Raw genomic sequence first — 12,757 nt, 5'->3', positions numbered from 1 at the left:
AAAGCTAGAATTTCATATGCATTTCAACTTAATGGCTTTGACATTGGGAGGAAGAGTAGAAATGAAGCAGGCGTCTCCTCACAGTTCTAAGCTTACAATAAATTACCAAAAAGTAAATTAAAGTGGAAGATATATTGGTTCCTTCCAGACTGTGTTTAAACAAAGTACATTCCTCTAAAATCAGGCCTATTTTTTTAAACAAAAGAAAAGAAAACATATTAAGCATGTCCAGAAACGCCAAGATGAAAAAATACGCAAGTTGGAGGTGCGTATTTTTCCTTTTTGGCAGATAATGGCAGGTCAGTGGCCCAGAAAAGTATTTATTCTGCTGGACACAAGGGTGTTCCTCCCTGAGAGGAGATCTAGAGGGAACTCACAGTGGCCTGGGGTCCAGGAACGTCACTAGCCCTGCCCGCTGCCCCCTCCCTGGGGACCTCGGGACTAACAGCCTGAGGGCTTGTCCTGGCCTGACCCAAGGCCTAAGAACAGACGATGGGACTCAGGAAGACACAGGCATTCTTCAAATTCACACGTGTTCCTGCTAACAAACACCTGGGGTTGCTGCTGGCCAGAAAAGTTATTTCTAAGCAGCACGAACATGTCCCCCCATCCCTCAGCCTCCTCTTTGAGCTTAACTTCACTTTGCTAGCTGTTGTCCAGTCGGCCTCGTTCTGTTACAAGCCTAACACACAAGAGAACAAACCTTCACATCAGAGAGCTCCAGACCACCCCCTCCCAGGTGTCAGCGAGCTGGACAGTCTTTGTAGATTTTGCCAATGAGCACGGTACCTCTTCCCCACCCCGCCCCCTCCCATCCAGCCATACAAAACCCAGAAACAGTCTGTGTGCGCCCTCCATATTGGTCCATGACCACCTGGGAAAGCCTTTCCATCTCGGTCACCACAGGTGAGAATTCCTTATTCTCCAGACAGTGTTAACTGGCCTGTGCTCCCCCCAGCCCCCCACATCTCAATTTCTTCACATGTCGCATCAATCCCTCCAACAATGAAAAAGGCAAACCCGAAATCTTTTCACGCCTTCTGGGTCTTCCAGCAGATTCTCCAGCGAGGCTGCCCACTTGGCTGTGCCCTTGGGGTTCTGGTGGCTGCTGCAGGAACTCCCGTCACTGTCATGGATGTCTGCAAAGCAAAGCTCAGACTGTGTATGTGGCTCCAAGATGCAGTCCTTCAAAAACATCTGCGTATAATGGTCATCGTGTCGTCATCACCACGGTGGCTAACAGATGTGAAGTTCCATGCCAGAATCTATTCAAGGCTCTTAACCCAGGGAACTCATTCTAGTCCTGACAACAATCTTATGAAGTAGATGCTACCATTTCTTCCATTTACAGGTGAGACAACCCAAGGCTCAGAGCGGTGAAAGGACATTCCCCTTACATCCTTCCCCTACCTGTCCACGGGCCAACCACAGGCAGCCCTCGGGTCCCACTCAAGCCCTCCTGCCAGGCACCGGGGTGCATCAGCGACTCCTTCCCCATCACACTTTGTGCACAGTCTTACAATTATCATGCTAGGGTGTTGTGACTATTTGCACAACTGACTCTGACTGGTCTGAAAGCTCCCATAATCTTCTTTCTTTTTTTTTTTTTTTTTGGAATAAAAGGGAGGGATTTTATTCTTCTGCATCTAAGGGTTTACAAACAAGGGTGTTTCCTTTTTAAAAAGAGAAGAGACAATGCTGGCGGCCTGAGAAGAGGTCGTGGGCAGATGGGCTGGGCCAGGCCACCCCATAAATCTCTATCTTGCATCTCCAGCTGGTAGCTCATTGCCTGGCACACCTATAAAAGTATGTACCAGGGCCAGGATGAAGGTGGGGAAAGGGAGACACTGGCCGCAGGTGCAAAATTTAAGGGAGTTGCCTTAAGACACTCAGGCATCAAGATAAATGATATTTTCATGCAATATTTTGAAAAATCAAAATTAATGAAAGACATTCCATAATGAAGAAAATATCAAAATTTTAAATAAAGACAGGATCATTATAACTGATTTTTTTCTTTTGCCCCAGGCTTCAATATGGCTCAGCATCACACTGTTACTATAGGTACAGAAGGAATGAATGAATGAATGAATGAATGAATGAATGAATGAAATGAATGAATCTATCTTTGTACCTGCACCTCTGCTACACTCTCTTACTCAAGACACCTAAAAAGCCTCTTGACTAAAGGATAGGGGACAGGGGACCTCCAACTAACACACCTGGTCACTTGCCTGAAGGAGGAAGTGACAACCCAAACATATCTCATTCTATAGAACTTGGCCCCTTCCTAGAGTCAAGGAAAAACCATGGACTGTCACTTTGGAGGGGCCCAGGTTCCAAACCCAGTTTGGCCAATTCGGACTGTGTGACCACAGGCAAAGTTCTGTGTGTAAAATAAAGATCACCCCTCTATCTCTCAGGTTATCAGAAGGATACAGGAGGAAGCGCGCCAGACCACCCAGAAGCTCAGAGTGGACTCTCAGCAAAAGTTAGCTCTTCTCTCCTCTTCCTTAAAATAAGGATCTGAGGGTGAACTATTTTTAGACCTAATATTTATTCTCCATTGCCCTTTTTTTTTCCCTTCAAAGTGGAGACATTTTTCTATAAAGAAAGGTTCGAATCTAGGAGAAAAATAAGCTTGAAATTAAGAAATCAGCTAAGTGACTCACTTAAAAGGATAAATGAAAAACATCTTATAAATGATCGTCATTGCAAATAACTAGGGCACCATACAGTTTTAAAAGGTTTTTGGAGGAAAGTTGTATCAGAATACATTGGACTTTACAGTAATTCAGCTTCCAGGATCACTCATATTCTATTGGGGCACAACACATACTTTAATTTCTCAAGCAGCTGAGGCTCTGTCTCCCAGCTTCTGGGAGAACTACCTGGAATTTAGACACTGGCTGGCAGACTTGGACTAAATAAAGCAGAAGCCAGGAGCCTGGCAGAGCTTGTGTTTTAATACACATTGGTGATGGAGCACGTAAGGGAATTATTTGGGACAAATCCATTCCTTTAATTGAGAAACAAACTCACTCGAACACATCACAAATGGATCTGACGCTTCTCTAAAGTGAATCTTCAGTTCGTGGATATTAAATTAGTTCCCTGCCCTCTTTGCAAATGCTAGAGTGGCAAGCTTCTGAACACTGAGTTTCTTCCCAGTGAAGTATAAATCAAATCAAAAGGTCATTATTATGAGAAATTTCTGCAACAGGGCTCATTCCGCCAAGCATTTCACCAATTTACTCTTCTGTTCTTTACCGGGAGAATACAGTTTGACAGCTGACTCCATTTCCCCAGCAGAGCTTCTCTTAAGGAAATAAATGTAGGGACAACAAGTTCGCTGTTCCAGGAACAATTCTGAGGCAGCTGCAAACTTCTCTTGCCATTGCAGACCCACTGACTGGCCCATACGTTTTCAACCTTGGTCTGAAAGGATTCCAAAACTGTTGACATCCTTTACAATCATAAACCAAACCACATTTTGGTTTTCACTGTCGCTCTGTCATGCAAATAAATACACTGGGTAGATTTCCCATTTAGCCAAAAGAGTGCTCTGGTTAAGCAGATCTGCTCAACTGAGACCTAAGTGAGCTGGCCTCATCATCAGACAACTACCTCCCCTCACTCTTTATTTCATTCACTAATTATTTGGCATGTTAGGTTTCTGTGCCAACTTTCATTTGAACAAAAAGTTTCACAATTCAAAACCCACCAATGTGATCTTAGAGCCAGGGAAATAAAGGTCCAGAGGGTAAAATGGAACTGCTGGATGGAACCTGACTGTCTCTCCATTTTGACTAAGGCTATGTCTTTTTTTTTCCTTTCTCATTCCTTCTTAATTGCTATTGATATAGATAGATAGCTCTGGATAGATCAGCATCTGCCTACTCCATTCACTTAATGGTGTCTCTCTTTTCCAAGTCATTATCTCCAGCCTCCAATGAGACTGAGCAGAGGCCACTCCAACAAGCACTACCCTAGAGATTGCCCCTTACCTCGGGGCATTTCCATTACTCAGGATCTGTCTCCTGCGCAGGAGATGTCCGCTTTTTGCTGATGTATGTAAGTCAGGGTGTCCTAAGCCATGTCAGTTCACTTTAAATGTTATAATCAGCCCAATACTGTGTATGAGAAAGAAATAACCTTTCTCCATAGCAAACAGCTTTACTTCTGAACTTCAGTTTATTCTAAACCTAAGAATAAAGCAAAACATAGTGTTCACAGTTTCCCAACTCATGGCACTTGGAGCCACAGAGATCCCATATATTTATTTTCTCTTTTCATAGATAAAAGTTTCCATTTTAGATGGATTACACAAGAAGGTAGTTTGGAATGCACAGGTGGGAAAAAAGTTACTCACGTTTTTCTTGCAGCTTTAACATCACTCAAGCTCGTAAGGAGTTGGTGATAACATTAGTTTGTTTTTATTTCATCTAGCTCTGTTTACTTTTGTTGTTGTGCAGTTCAACTGTCAAACATTTTTGCAATGACAAAAAATGTTATCGTGCCTCCTGGACTCTTGAAAGATTTTAGATCTTTAGATTTTTGCAGGCACAATACTTATTTTTCAATAAACTTGTCTTCAGATTAGTCTACCATTAGCTAATAATAAACACACCTGTTTACAACGTGCTGGGTACTGTTCTGAGCTTTTTACATGGGTTAAATCATTCAGTTCTCACGAGGACCCTCTGATGTGGCTAATATCCCCACTTCACAGGTGAGGAAACTGAGGTACAGTAACTTGCAAGGGTGGTCCAGCTTAGGAAATGGGGAATCATGGTCCAAGCCTAGGCAGTCCTGCTCCAGAGAGCTCTACTGCCGTATTTATTTCTGTTATTTGCTGATCGTTACACTCAGAGGCCGGAACACACCAGCCTTGAAGAGAAAGATAACAATTACGCTGTGGGAAAAGACTGAGAAAACTGGGTAAGAGTCCAGTTCCATGCAAACAAAAACTCCTATAAGACTGGGCCAGAATCATCCAGCATGCAAACACATGTACACACACTTTCCATTTACATGTATGCTGTTCTAGGTGGTTTCTGGCTTCAATAAAAGCCATTATTTCAAAGACGGTGCAGCATCTCGGTGCAGATGGCTGAGGCTGGGTGCTCACAGCATATTGCATAATGCATTATTCATAGATTCTATGATGTCATATCTATCAGAGATGTTCTCCACACATTAATTCCTTGGAAATCCGTACTCAAAAGGCATCTGTAACACTTATCAGAACTGAATGCTTGCAACATGGATTCCTGCTAGTAGTCTGCAGGAAGGTCTGGACGACGGGTCCTGCATTGACAATTTCCCCAACTCAAATAACATTTCAATAAAATCAATATCCAGCTTCCTCAACAACAGAATCAACTTACATCGTCAAAAGCTCTGTCCTAAGTACCCCAAAACTCACAGCATATTTTTAAAAGCAAACTAAACATTCAAGGCCAGGAAAAGGCAGAAATGTTAACCCTAAATTCTAAAGTGGTTTGGGACAACCCACACACACACACTTACACATGCACACACACACACACAACACTTCCCATACTTCTTTAAAATACTCAAGGAAAGTGCACACCCCACCAAACGTATTTAAATCCTGTTACCTATATCACATCAAACAATTAAAGAAAAAAAGTCATCCCAACTTAGAAGCAGTGAATCCGTTTGTTAAAACTGGAGATCTATGTAAGGCTCCAGAGAAACTGGGTCATGGAAACACTCTATCTTCTATCTAAATATCTCTTAAGTGTTTATCGGCTCCAGTATCTAGCTTCTGAGAATAACTACCCGTCAAGCATGCAATTCCCTGGGTAGGGAGGTTTGCATGAACTGCCACTAGCAGAAAATAATAATAAAAATTGAAAAGTTTTAAAATAATCATAATAATAGCAAACCTCAAAGAGCAGAGCAGACCAACAGTTTGAAGAGGGTTGGGTTGGCTCGGCTCAGAAACAGCATCATGGCAGTTTTCACACGAAGTCTGAGGCCGCAGAGAAAGCCAAATACTCAGGCTGTGCCCCGAAAGGTCGCCTGCACCTGTGTCTGTACACCACACCCCCGCCAGCGCCTACTCTGCCCCACCATTGCCCCAGCGATGGGCGAGCTGAGGACATCTGCCACAGGGGGTGGGGACCATTCCTTACGTTCCATGTTCTGGGGTCCACCAGGGTGGGGGGAGGACGCAGCCCCAAAATCCACTGCCTTCTGAGAGACACTTTGGGCGAGACAGGCCGGGGGCTGCAGGGCTCCCAAGCACCGTTGGGTCCGAAGGAAAAACAAGCCTCAACATCCTCTTTTGAGTGGACTAAACAACAGATGGCCACTGTTTCTAGTTTCTACCAGCGGGGAAGGAAATAAGAACGCTGCACTGTTATTTGTAGCCTCCCTAGAATTCTCACTTTCTAGGCAAAGGCCCAGAAAAAATAAAACTACCCAGGAGCCCTACCCTGGAGGTGAAAGCGAAGACCCTGTCATTATTTTTTTTTTTCACTTTCCAGAAGCCCTCGTGCTTCCTCTGGGATGTGACATTTCTGCATAAATGTGCCCTCACTCTCCTACTCTGTGTCACTCTCCCCTGACCCCTACAACGAGGCAAATAAGTGACATTTTCCCTCCATCACAGTCAGGTAGACTGCATTTCTCGAAAGTAAGAGGTGTGTCTTCCTCAGGGTCAGTTGTGTCTGGCACTCACGTGTAGATGTGCATTCATAAATGACTTCTGAGGCGGAGAGGAGGACGACAGCTGTAAAAATAGCTGGCATTTACTGGGCACTTACTAGATCCCATCTCAACTTCACAACAGCCCTTGGAGATCAGGTCCATTGTTGGCCCATTGTACAGATGAGGACACTGAGGCACAAAAAAGTTAAACAACTTGCTCCAAAGGAGCAAGCAAGGAAGTAGACGAGGTAGGATTCAACCTGAGGTTGTCTGGCTAGAAAGCCTGGAAAGGGAAGGGCAGTGAAAGTTGCAAAAAATGAAAGACGGGCCCTTTTTCTCACAGAACTTAAAATTAATTGAGAAGATGAGACCAGGAGATCCCAGGTGGCCGTCTGCCCACAATGCCACAGACGGGCATGAAGTTTTCTTCACTGGTCCATGGGGAAATGAGACTAAGAATAAGGAAATAGTTACCAAGTGAGCTGTGTTGATAGAGTAAGGACAGTCTGGGGTTTTTTTGTTTGTTTGCTTGTTTGTTTTTAATAGCCAATTCTATTTATTTACATAGTACAAAATTCAAAAGATACAAAAGGGAGCACAGTGGAACAGGTCTTTCTCTTACCTCTGTCCCTCAGTTACCCACTTCTTCTCCCTATTAGAAGATTCTTGTGTATCAGGATAGTTCTTTACATGACATTATATCTTTCCGACTATTTGGGTGTTAAAACATCCTTGCGTTTGTGGAATGATAAAGATGGTGAATGATGGCTTTGTCTGTTTTTAATGTCCTGCCTGGAAAAAGGAAGAAAGTAAAAAAAGAAAGAAGGAAGGAAGGAAGGCAGGGAGGGAGGGAGGGAAGGAAAGAGCAAAGTCGTACGCTCCATATTCCTTCTCTAAATATATTTTAACAAGATGATTAAATAGGCACTGTGTGAGGTTGGTCAGGTAGCTCTGCACTTGGCTCGCAGATCTGAGTTCTCTGCTCTGTCCCTTCCGAAATGGGCAGCTCCAGACAAGTCCCTGCCCTAGGCGGCCTCTGCAGCTGTCCAGGGAGAGATGAAATGGACAGACTGCATTTCAGGGGTAGGGAGGGTGCGAGGCAGGAGGCCTGGAAGAGCAGGCCTGTTGGAGAAGGGAGACCCAGCTTTGGAAGACGATGAAGGACAGACAACACCCTCGCGAGCAAAGGCACAGAGGTGGGAATGTCCAGTCACCCAGGGGCAGACTGGAGAGCAGGGGGGAACGGGACTGGGCAGGCCAGATCAGAGGTCTCTGAGCACCCCGCAGGAGAGAGAGAAAAGCTGACCCACAGGCACTGAGCAGGGCCCTTGAGAGAAGGGAACTTGCTTGGAAGGGAAACTTGTCCCCGGAAGTCCGCAAGGGACTGTGTCACTCCTGTGGACGCCTCCTGACAGCTCTTATCGAGGAGCTGCTGTTGTTGCCTGCCTGGCCCCCTCAGCTCCCACAGCCGTCCCTCCAGCAGCTGCTGTGGAGAGCTATCTAGGGGAAGCAGAAGAAACTGGTCAGAGTAAATTTAGTTACAATTTAAACAGCAAGTTCCCAGAACGCAGCATCAGGGGGCCGAGGGGATTACTCAACCCCAAGGGGGAAGTGACTCAGTTCACCCCGGAAGCTCCAGGAAATGGGCATCTGCCTAAGTTTCCAAAATTCCTAACAGGGAGGAAAGGAGACATCAGTTCAAATACAGTCAATGAAGGTAAATACAGCATCTTTGGCACCTCCACGCACTAGTATACAGGCTGCCAATGGTGATGCTCAGAGATGTCACCACAGACTCAGCTGGCTGTGGCCTGACCACACCGGAATAAAAAGACACCCCTAGGCCCAGCCCTCCCACTATCTCTGTCCCTGCTCTTCTCTCCCTGAACCTGCAGGAGGGGGCCAGTGACATTCTGCAGGGAAAGTTTCCCCAGAGGCCAAGACACTCTGTGGCTGGATTGTTAAAACAAAGACATTAAATTGCTATGTCAACTGTCAGCTTTAAATAAAAACTTAAGCCCAGCAATAAATCTGAAACTGGTCCCAAAGGTTTAATGGGATAATGTATAACAGGCCCCAGAGGGAGGGCCCAGGCCTGGCTGGCAGGGTGGGAATTTCCCTGATAGTCACAGCGGGTAGAGGGCTGTGGTTTTTCAACTAAGCAGCATTGCCGTTACCCTCAATGGTGCAGGCCGTCATGACAGGGGCAGGGTGGGTGGGCAGAATCCTTCAGGGGGTCCTTGCATTTCAGTGGGGCGCTGTGGAAATGCAGCCCACTCTCCCTTCCACCTCAGTCCCCAAGATTGAATGGAAGGGTCCCGGGCATGGCCCAGAAAGCTGCATTTTATCAAGTTCCTCCCTCCTTTACTCCAAGTGGTTGGTGAACACACTTTGAGAAACCTCAGAAAGGAGACTAAGGGAATCACACTTGGAACCTTGGAATTAGGGGTTGGGAACGCCAAACCCTCAGCGTAAAAACATTGTCTCCAATATGATTTTGCTGAAATGCAGGAAAAGTCTAGAGTACAAGGCACCAAAAGACAGGACTGCAGCCAGGTCCAAAACAGGTCCAGCAGGGGCGGGTCCTGCTTTTCTGGGGCCGGAAGCTTACACAATTTGGAGAGTTACTTTAGGAAAATTCATTTAAAATCACCCCCCCACACACAAAACAAAACAAAACAAAACAAACAGTACAGGTCCCATGGATCACTTGGCTGGCTTCTTAGTACCTCCGCCTCGCCTGGGGGCCCACATCCCCCCGGTTCTCACTCAGTTCCTTCTTTTCCTGTTGCTGAGTAGTGATCACCAAACTGGCAGAGGCTCATTGGTCCTTCCCCATCAGAGGGGTAGACTTTAAACCTAAAAATTGTAAGGAAATTGGGCTCTTGGATGCCAGACATCCAATACAAACCCATGATTTTTACCTGCTGATCTATCAGTGCCCTAACCAGATTTCAGCAGTCTTAAAATTTGTTGCCCTGAAAAAGGTACATCCCACTGGTGTCCCTAAAACTGTCCCCAGTCTTTCTGAGGTACAACCTGCCCACATGCAACAGTACCCTAAAACCATGTCTGTACCATAATTCGGTTGCTTTGTTTGGAAGATTTCAACCCCAAAATGATGCAAAGCAATGAATAACCTGTACAGGGGTGTTCACAGCAGCTTTATGATAATAGAAAAAGGGGGAAGGAAAACAGCTAGCTAACCATTACTCACTTATTATGTGCCAGGCATTGTACTAGGGATGTCATATGTCTTAGTGTATGTAATCCTACAACTCTATGAAACCCAATTTACAGATGGGGAAACTGATGCAGAGGTGTACTGGTAAACCAGCTCTCCTAGGGGGGAAATAAAAAGCTTGACTTTTAGCATTTGCTGATTTCCATGGCATAAATATTCAATGATAGCCAATTTCAGGCTAGGGATGGTTTAGCACCAGCGCCAAATTTCCCGATAATTTAGCAGTTGGCTCAGAGGTCAAGTAACTTGCCCAAGGTTGCTGAAGGATAGAGTGGAAACTAGGAGTTTAACTGCACAGTACAGGCTCTGACCACCACTCCACAGGTCTGGGACTATCCAACAATGGGAAACGGCTAAAATGAACACCCATAAGAGACTGCTTTGACCTATAGGCAACAAAGTAAGGTTTACATGACAACTAACACTTACAATAACCCTATGAAGTTCTACTTTGTTGGGGTTGTCCTAAATATTAAATGCAATGATTTGCATAACTTGATAGATGGAAAACCAGCTCCCATTAAGTCCTCAAAGAAGGGTAGCTATGATTATTCCATTTTGGAGATCCGTATTCTGCACAGACAGACGGGTTCCCCTGCTCCTAAGTGGTGGAGATTCCGGACCCAGCCAGTCTGGTTCCAGGCCATCCTCCTAACCACAATGCCCCTGATAAAATATGATATTAGATGAAAAGAGGGTCGGGACCAATGAGTACAGACCCTTGCTATGCAAAAGTGACTCTTGGAGTGCGAGGCCGCAGAAAAGCCTCTGAACTCCAGAGTCAGGCAAACCTGCGTTTGAAAGATTCCCCATCACATAAGCTACTGTGTGATCTGGGGCAAGTTACCTGACAAATCCCGCTCCCTCCTCTGTGAAGCGGCCATAGAAATACCTGTCTCATGAGGTTGTCCTAAGGGTGACACTGGGCCACACTAAGCGCTCAAAAAGGTGTAGCTATCATTATGAACAAAAAGGTTGCAATTAAGGGTATGGTTTCATCTCCACCGTGGGTTTTTTTTTGTCCTATCAGGTAGCCCCAAATTGTGGCTCAGGCTGGCTCAGAGTGACAGCCAAGCCGAATCCTGTGTAATGTCAGCGATTCCCTGCCGCAAACTACAGAGGTGCCCTTCTCCACCCTGGTGTTCACGTTCACTCGCGGCCCAACTCGGCTCCATGGTGCAGAACTGAGGGTGCCCGGCAGCCCAGGCCCTGATGCCCAGTCGAATGCGGGGGACCCAGCCGAGCCTCCTCCGCACGCCACGCACGCATCTTTCGCACCAACGCAGAGAACTCCAGAACTGGGGGGACCCGCGCGCCGTTCTGCTTTCGAAATCTACAGTTCAAGCTAACTGCAAAGTTTGGGGGTATTTTGGATCTCCTTTTTCTCCCAGACAATCACTAAAAATAAAACTGCGGTTGTTCCTCCTTTCAGCCAAACTTCCTCCCCCGTGCGCCTCTCAAGGCTCTGCGCTCCAGTCGCGGCTGGAACCGCAGTGATGCTGGACGGCGCAGGGAGAAGTGGCGCGGTCAGCCAAGGTTGTCGTCTGTCGTCGGGGCAGCATCGCTGAGCCGCGCCCGAGCACAGGCGGGAGGGAAGGATGCCCGGACCGCTCCTCGCGGCGCCCGGGGCCCCAGCCCGCAAGTCCCCGGGGCCGCTTACCTGACGGCGGTCGCTTCCTGCTGAGTCGGCTCACCGCGCGGTTGAACATCGCGGCGGGCGCCCGGGGGAGGAAAGAGGCGCAGGCGGGCGGCGCTGCAGCAGAGCCGGAGGAAGGCGAGGAGGAGCAGGCCGAGGAGGGGAGGAGCCGGATCAGCGCCGCCCCGGCGCGCCCGGCCCCCGCCCTGCTGCCCTCCCCACCAGACGCCGCGTGGCGCGCTCAGCGAGCCCTGCCCGCCCACCCTGCGGGGCCCCGCGGTCCCGCCCCGGGTGCCCGGACGGGTCGGGATGGTCCCAAGAGACTTCCAAACGCCGCCGCAGTCCGGTGCGGGGGATGCATCGCGCTCTCCCAGAAAGAGCCCGCGCCCCCCAGGACTTAGGAACCTTGCCCGGGAGGTTCGCGCGTCCCGGGGCCCCTCGCCGCTCCAGGGAGAGCGGGAGATGCCGCTCTGGGCCCCGCCCGTCCGGCTCTGTCCATCCCAGTCCCGCCCGCTCCCTGCAGCCCGAGAAACGGGCACGGCGCCGCGGGTGTACGGCGCTGCTGGGCTTCGCGCGCCTTCGCGGAGCGCGGGGGCCGGGGGTCACCTCGGAGTTCACAGACCGGGAAGCCACGGGCTCGAGATTCTGCAAAACCCGGGCGCAGCCCAAGGCCTTCTCTTCCTTGCCCGGGGCATCCAGGATCCCAGCGCTCCCGGACCTGCCCGCCCCGCGACTCCGTGGGCGCTGGCCCTTCCCACCGCGGGGAACGCCAGTGGGGGCGTCGCCAGGGTCGTGGCCGCACTACCCGCGAGCGGAGCCGCCGCGGGTGGGCGCCCTCTGCCCTCGGCCTTGAGGCTCCAGAGGCGGACCTCGGGGGGATTCTGTAGGAACCTTATGGGTTCCAGCGAAGAGCGATGCCTCTGCCCCGCACACAGGCTGGCGGGGACACTTCTCTAACTTTGAGGACACGTGGCGTACCTTCCGGAAGGGCCTTTGCGCTCAGCGCTCGACAGCGCTACGGTTCTGATTTCTCCTCTCCCGCCGCCAGTCAGTCACCTGCTCAGCCCCGCCCGCCTCACTCCCCACTCTATTATCTCATTTTCTTCTGAAAAACAGCCCCAGAAGGGATGTCATTAGCCCCACTTTCTTGAGCATTTGCTTTGCGAGGAATTGTCGTTCTGGCGAGTCTTATTTTT

General features: G+C 48.4%; 1 protein-coding gene across 5 annotated transcripts in view; it reads right to left on the bottom strand.

Annotated features, from left to right (window-relative positions):
- Positions 1-12,446, bottom strand: part of RGS10 (regulator of G protein signaling 10) — a 38,086-nt gene extending 25,640 nt beyond the window's left edge. Inside the window, exons 1-3 of one of the 5 annotated variants that reach the window (XM_074338976.1) lie at positions 12,168-12,446; positions 11,586-11,678; positions 1,021-1,139 (exon numbers count right to left, since the gene is read on the bottom strand). In XM_074338976.1, coding sequence (XP_074195077.1) covers positions 1,021-1,139; positions 11,586-11,634 — 168 coding nt within the window. In that variant the 5' untranslated portion in view covers positions 11,635-11,678; positions 12,168-12,446. Of the gene's footprint in view, positions 1-1,020; positions 1,140-6,164; positions 6,322-11,585; positions 11,958-12,167 lie in introns of those variants that run through there. The other 4 variants (XM_019725276.2, XM_019725278.2, XM_019725280.2 and 1 more) reach the window with 4 other exon arrangements.
- Positions 12,447-12,757: the final 311 nt, after the last annotated feature.

This window comes from Rhinolophus sinicus, linkage group LG07, assembly GCF_036562045.2.
Source record: "Rhinolophus sinicus isolate RSC01 linkage group LG07, ASM3656204v1, whole genome shotgun sequence".
Classification (NCBI taxonomy): domain Eukaryota; kingdom Metazoa; phylum Chordata; class Mammalia; order Chiroptera; family Rhinolophidae; genus Rhinolophus; species Rhinolophus sinicus.
Note: the sequence above shows the minus strand (reverse complement) of the source record. Positions and strands in the feature narration are given on the sequence as shown.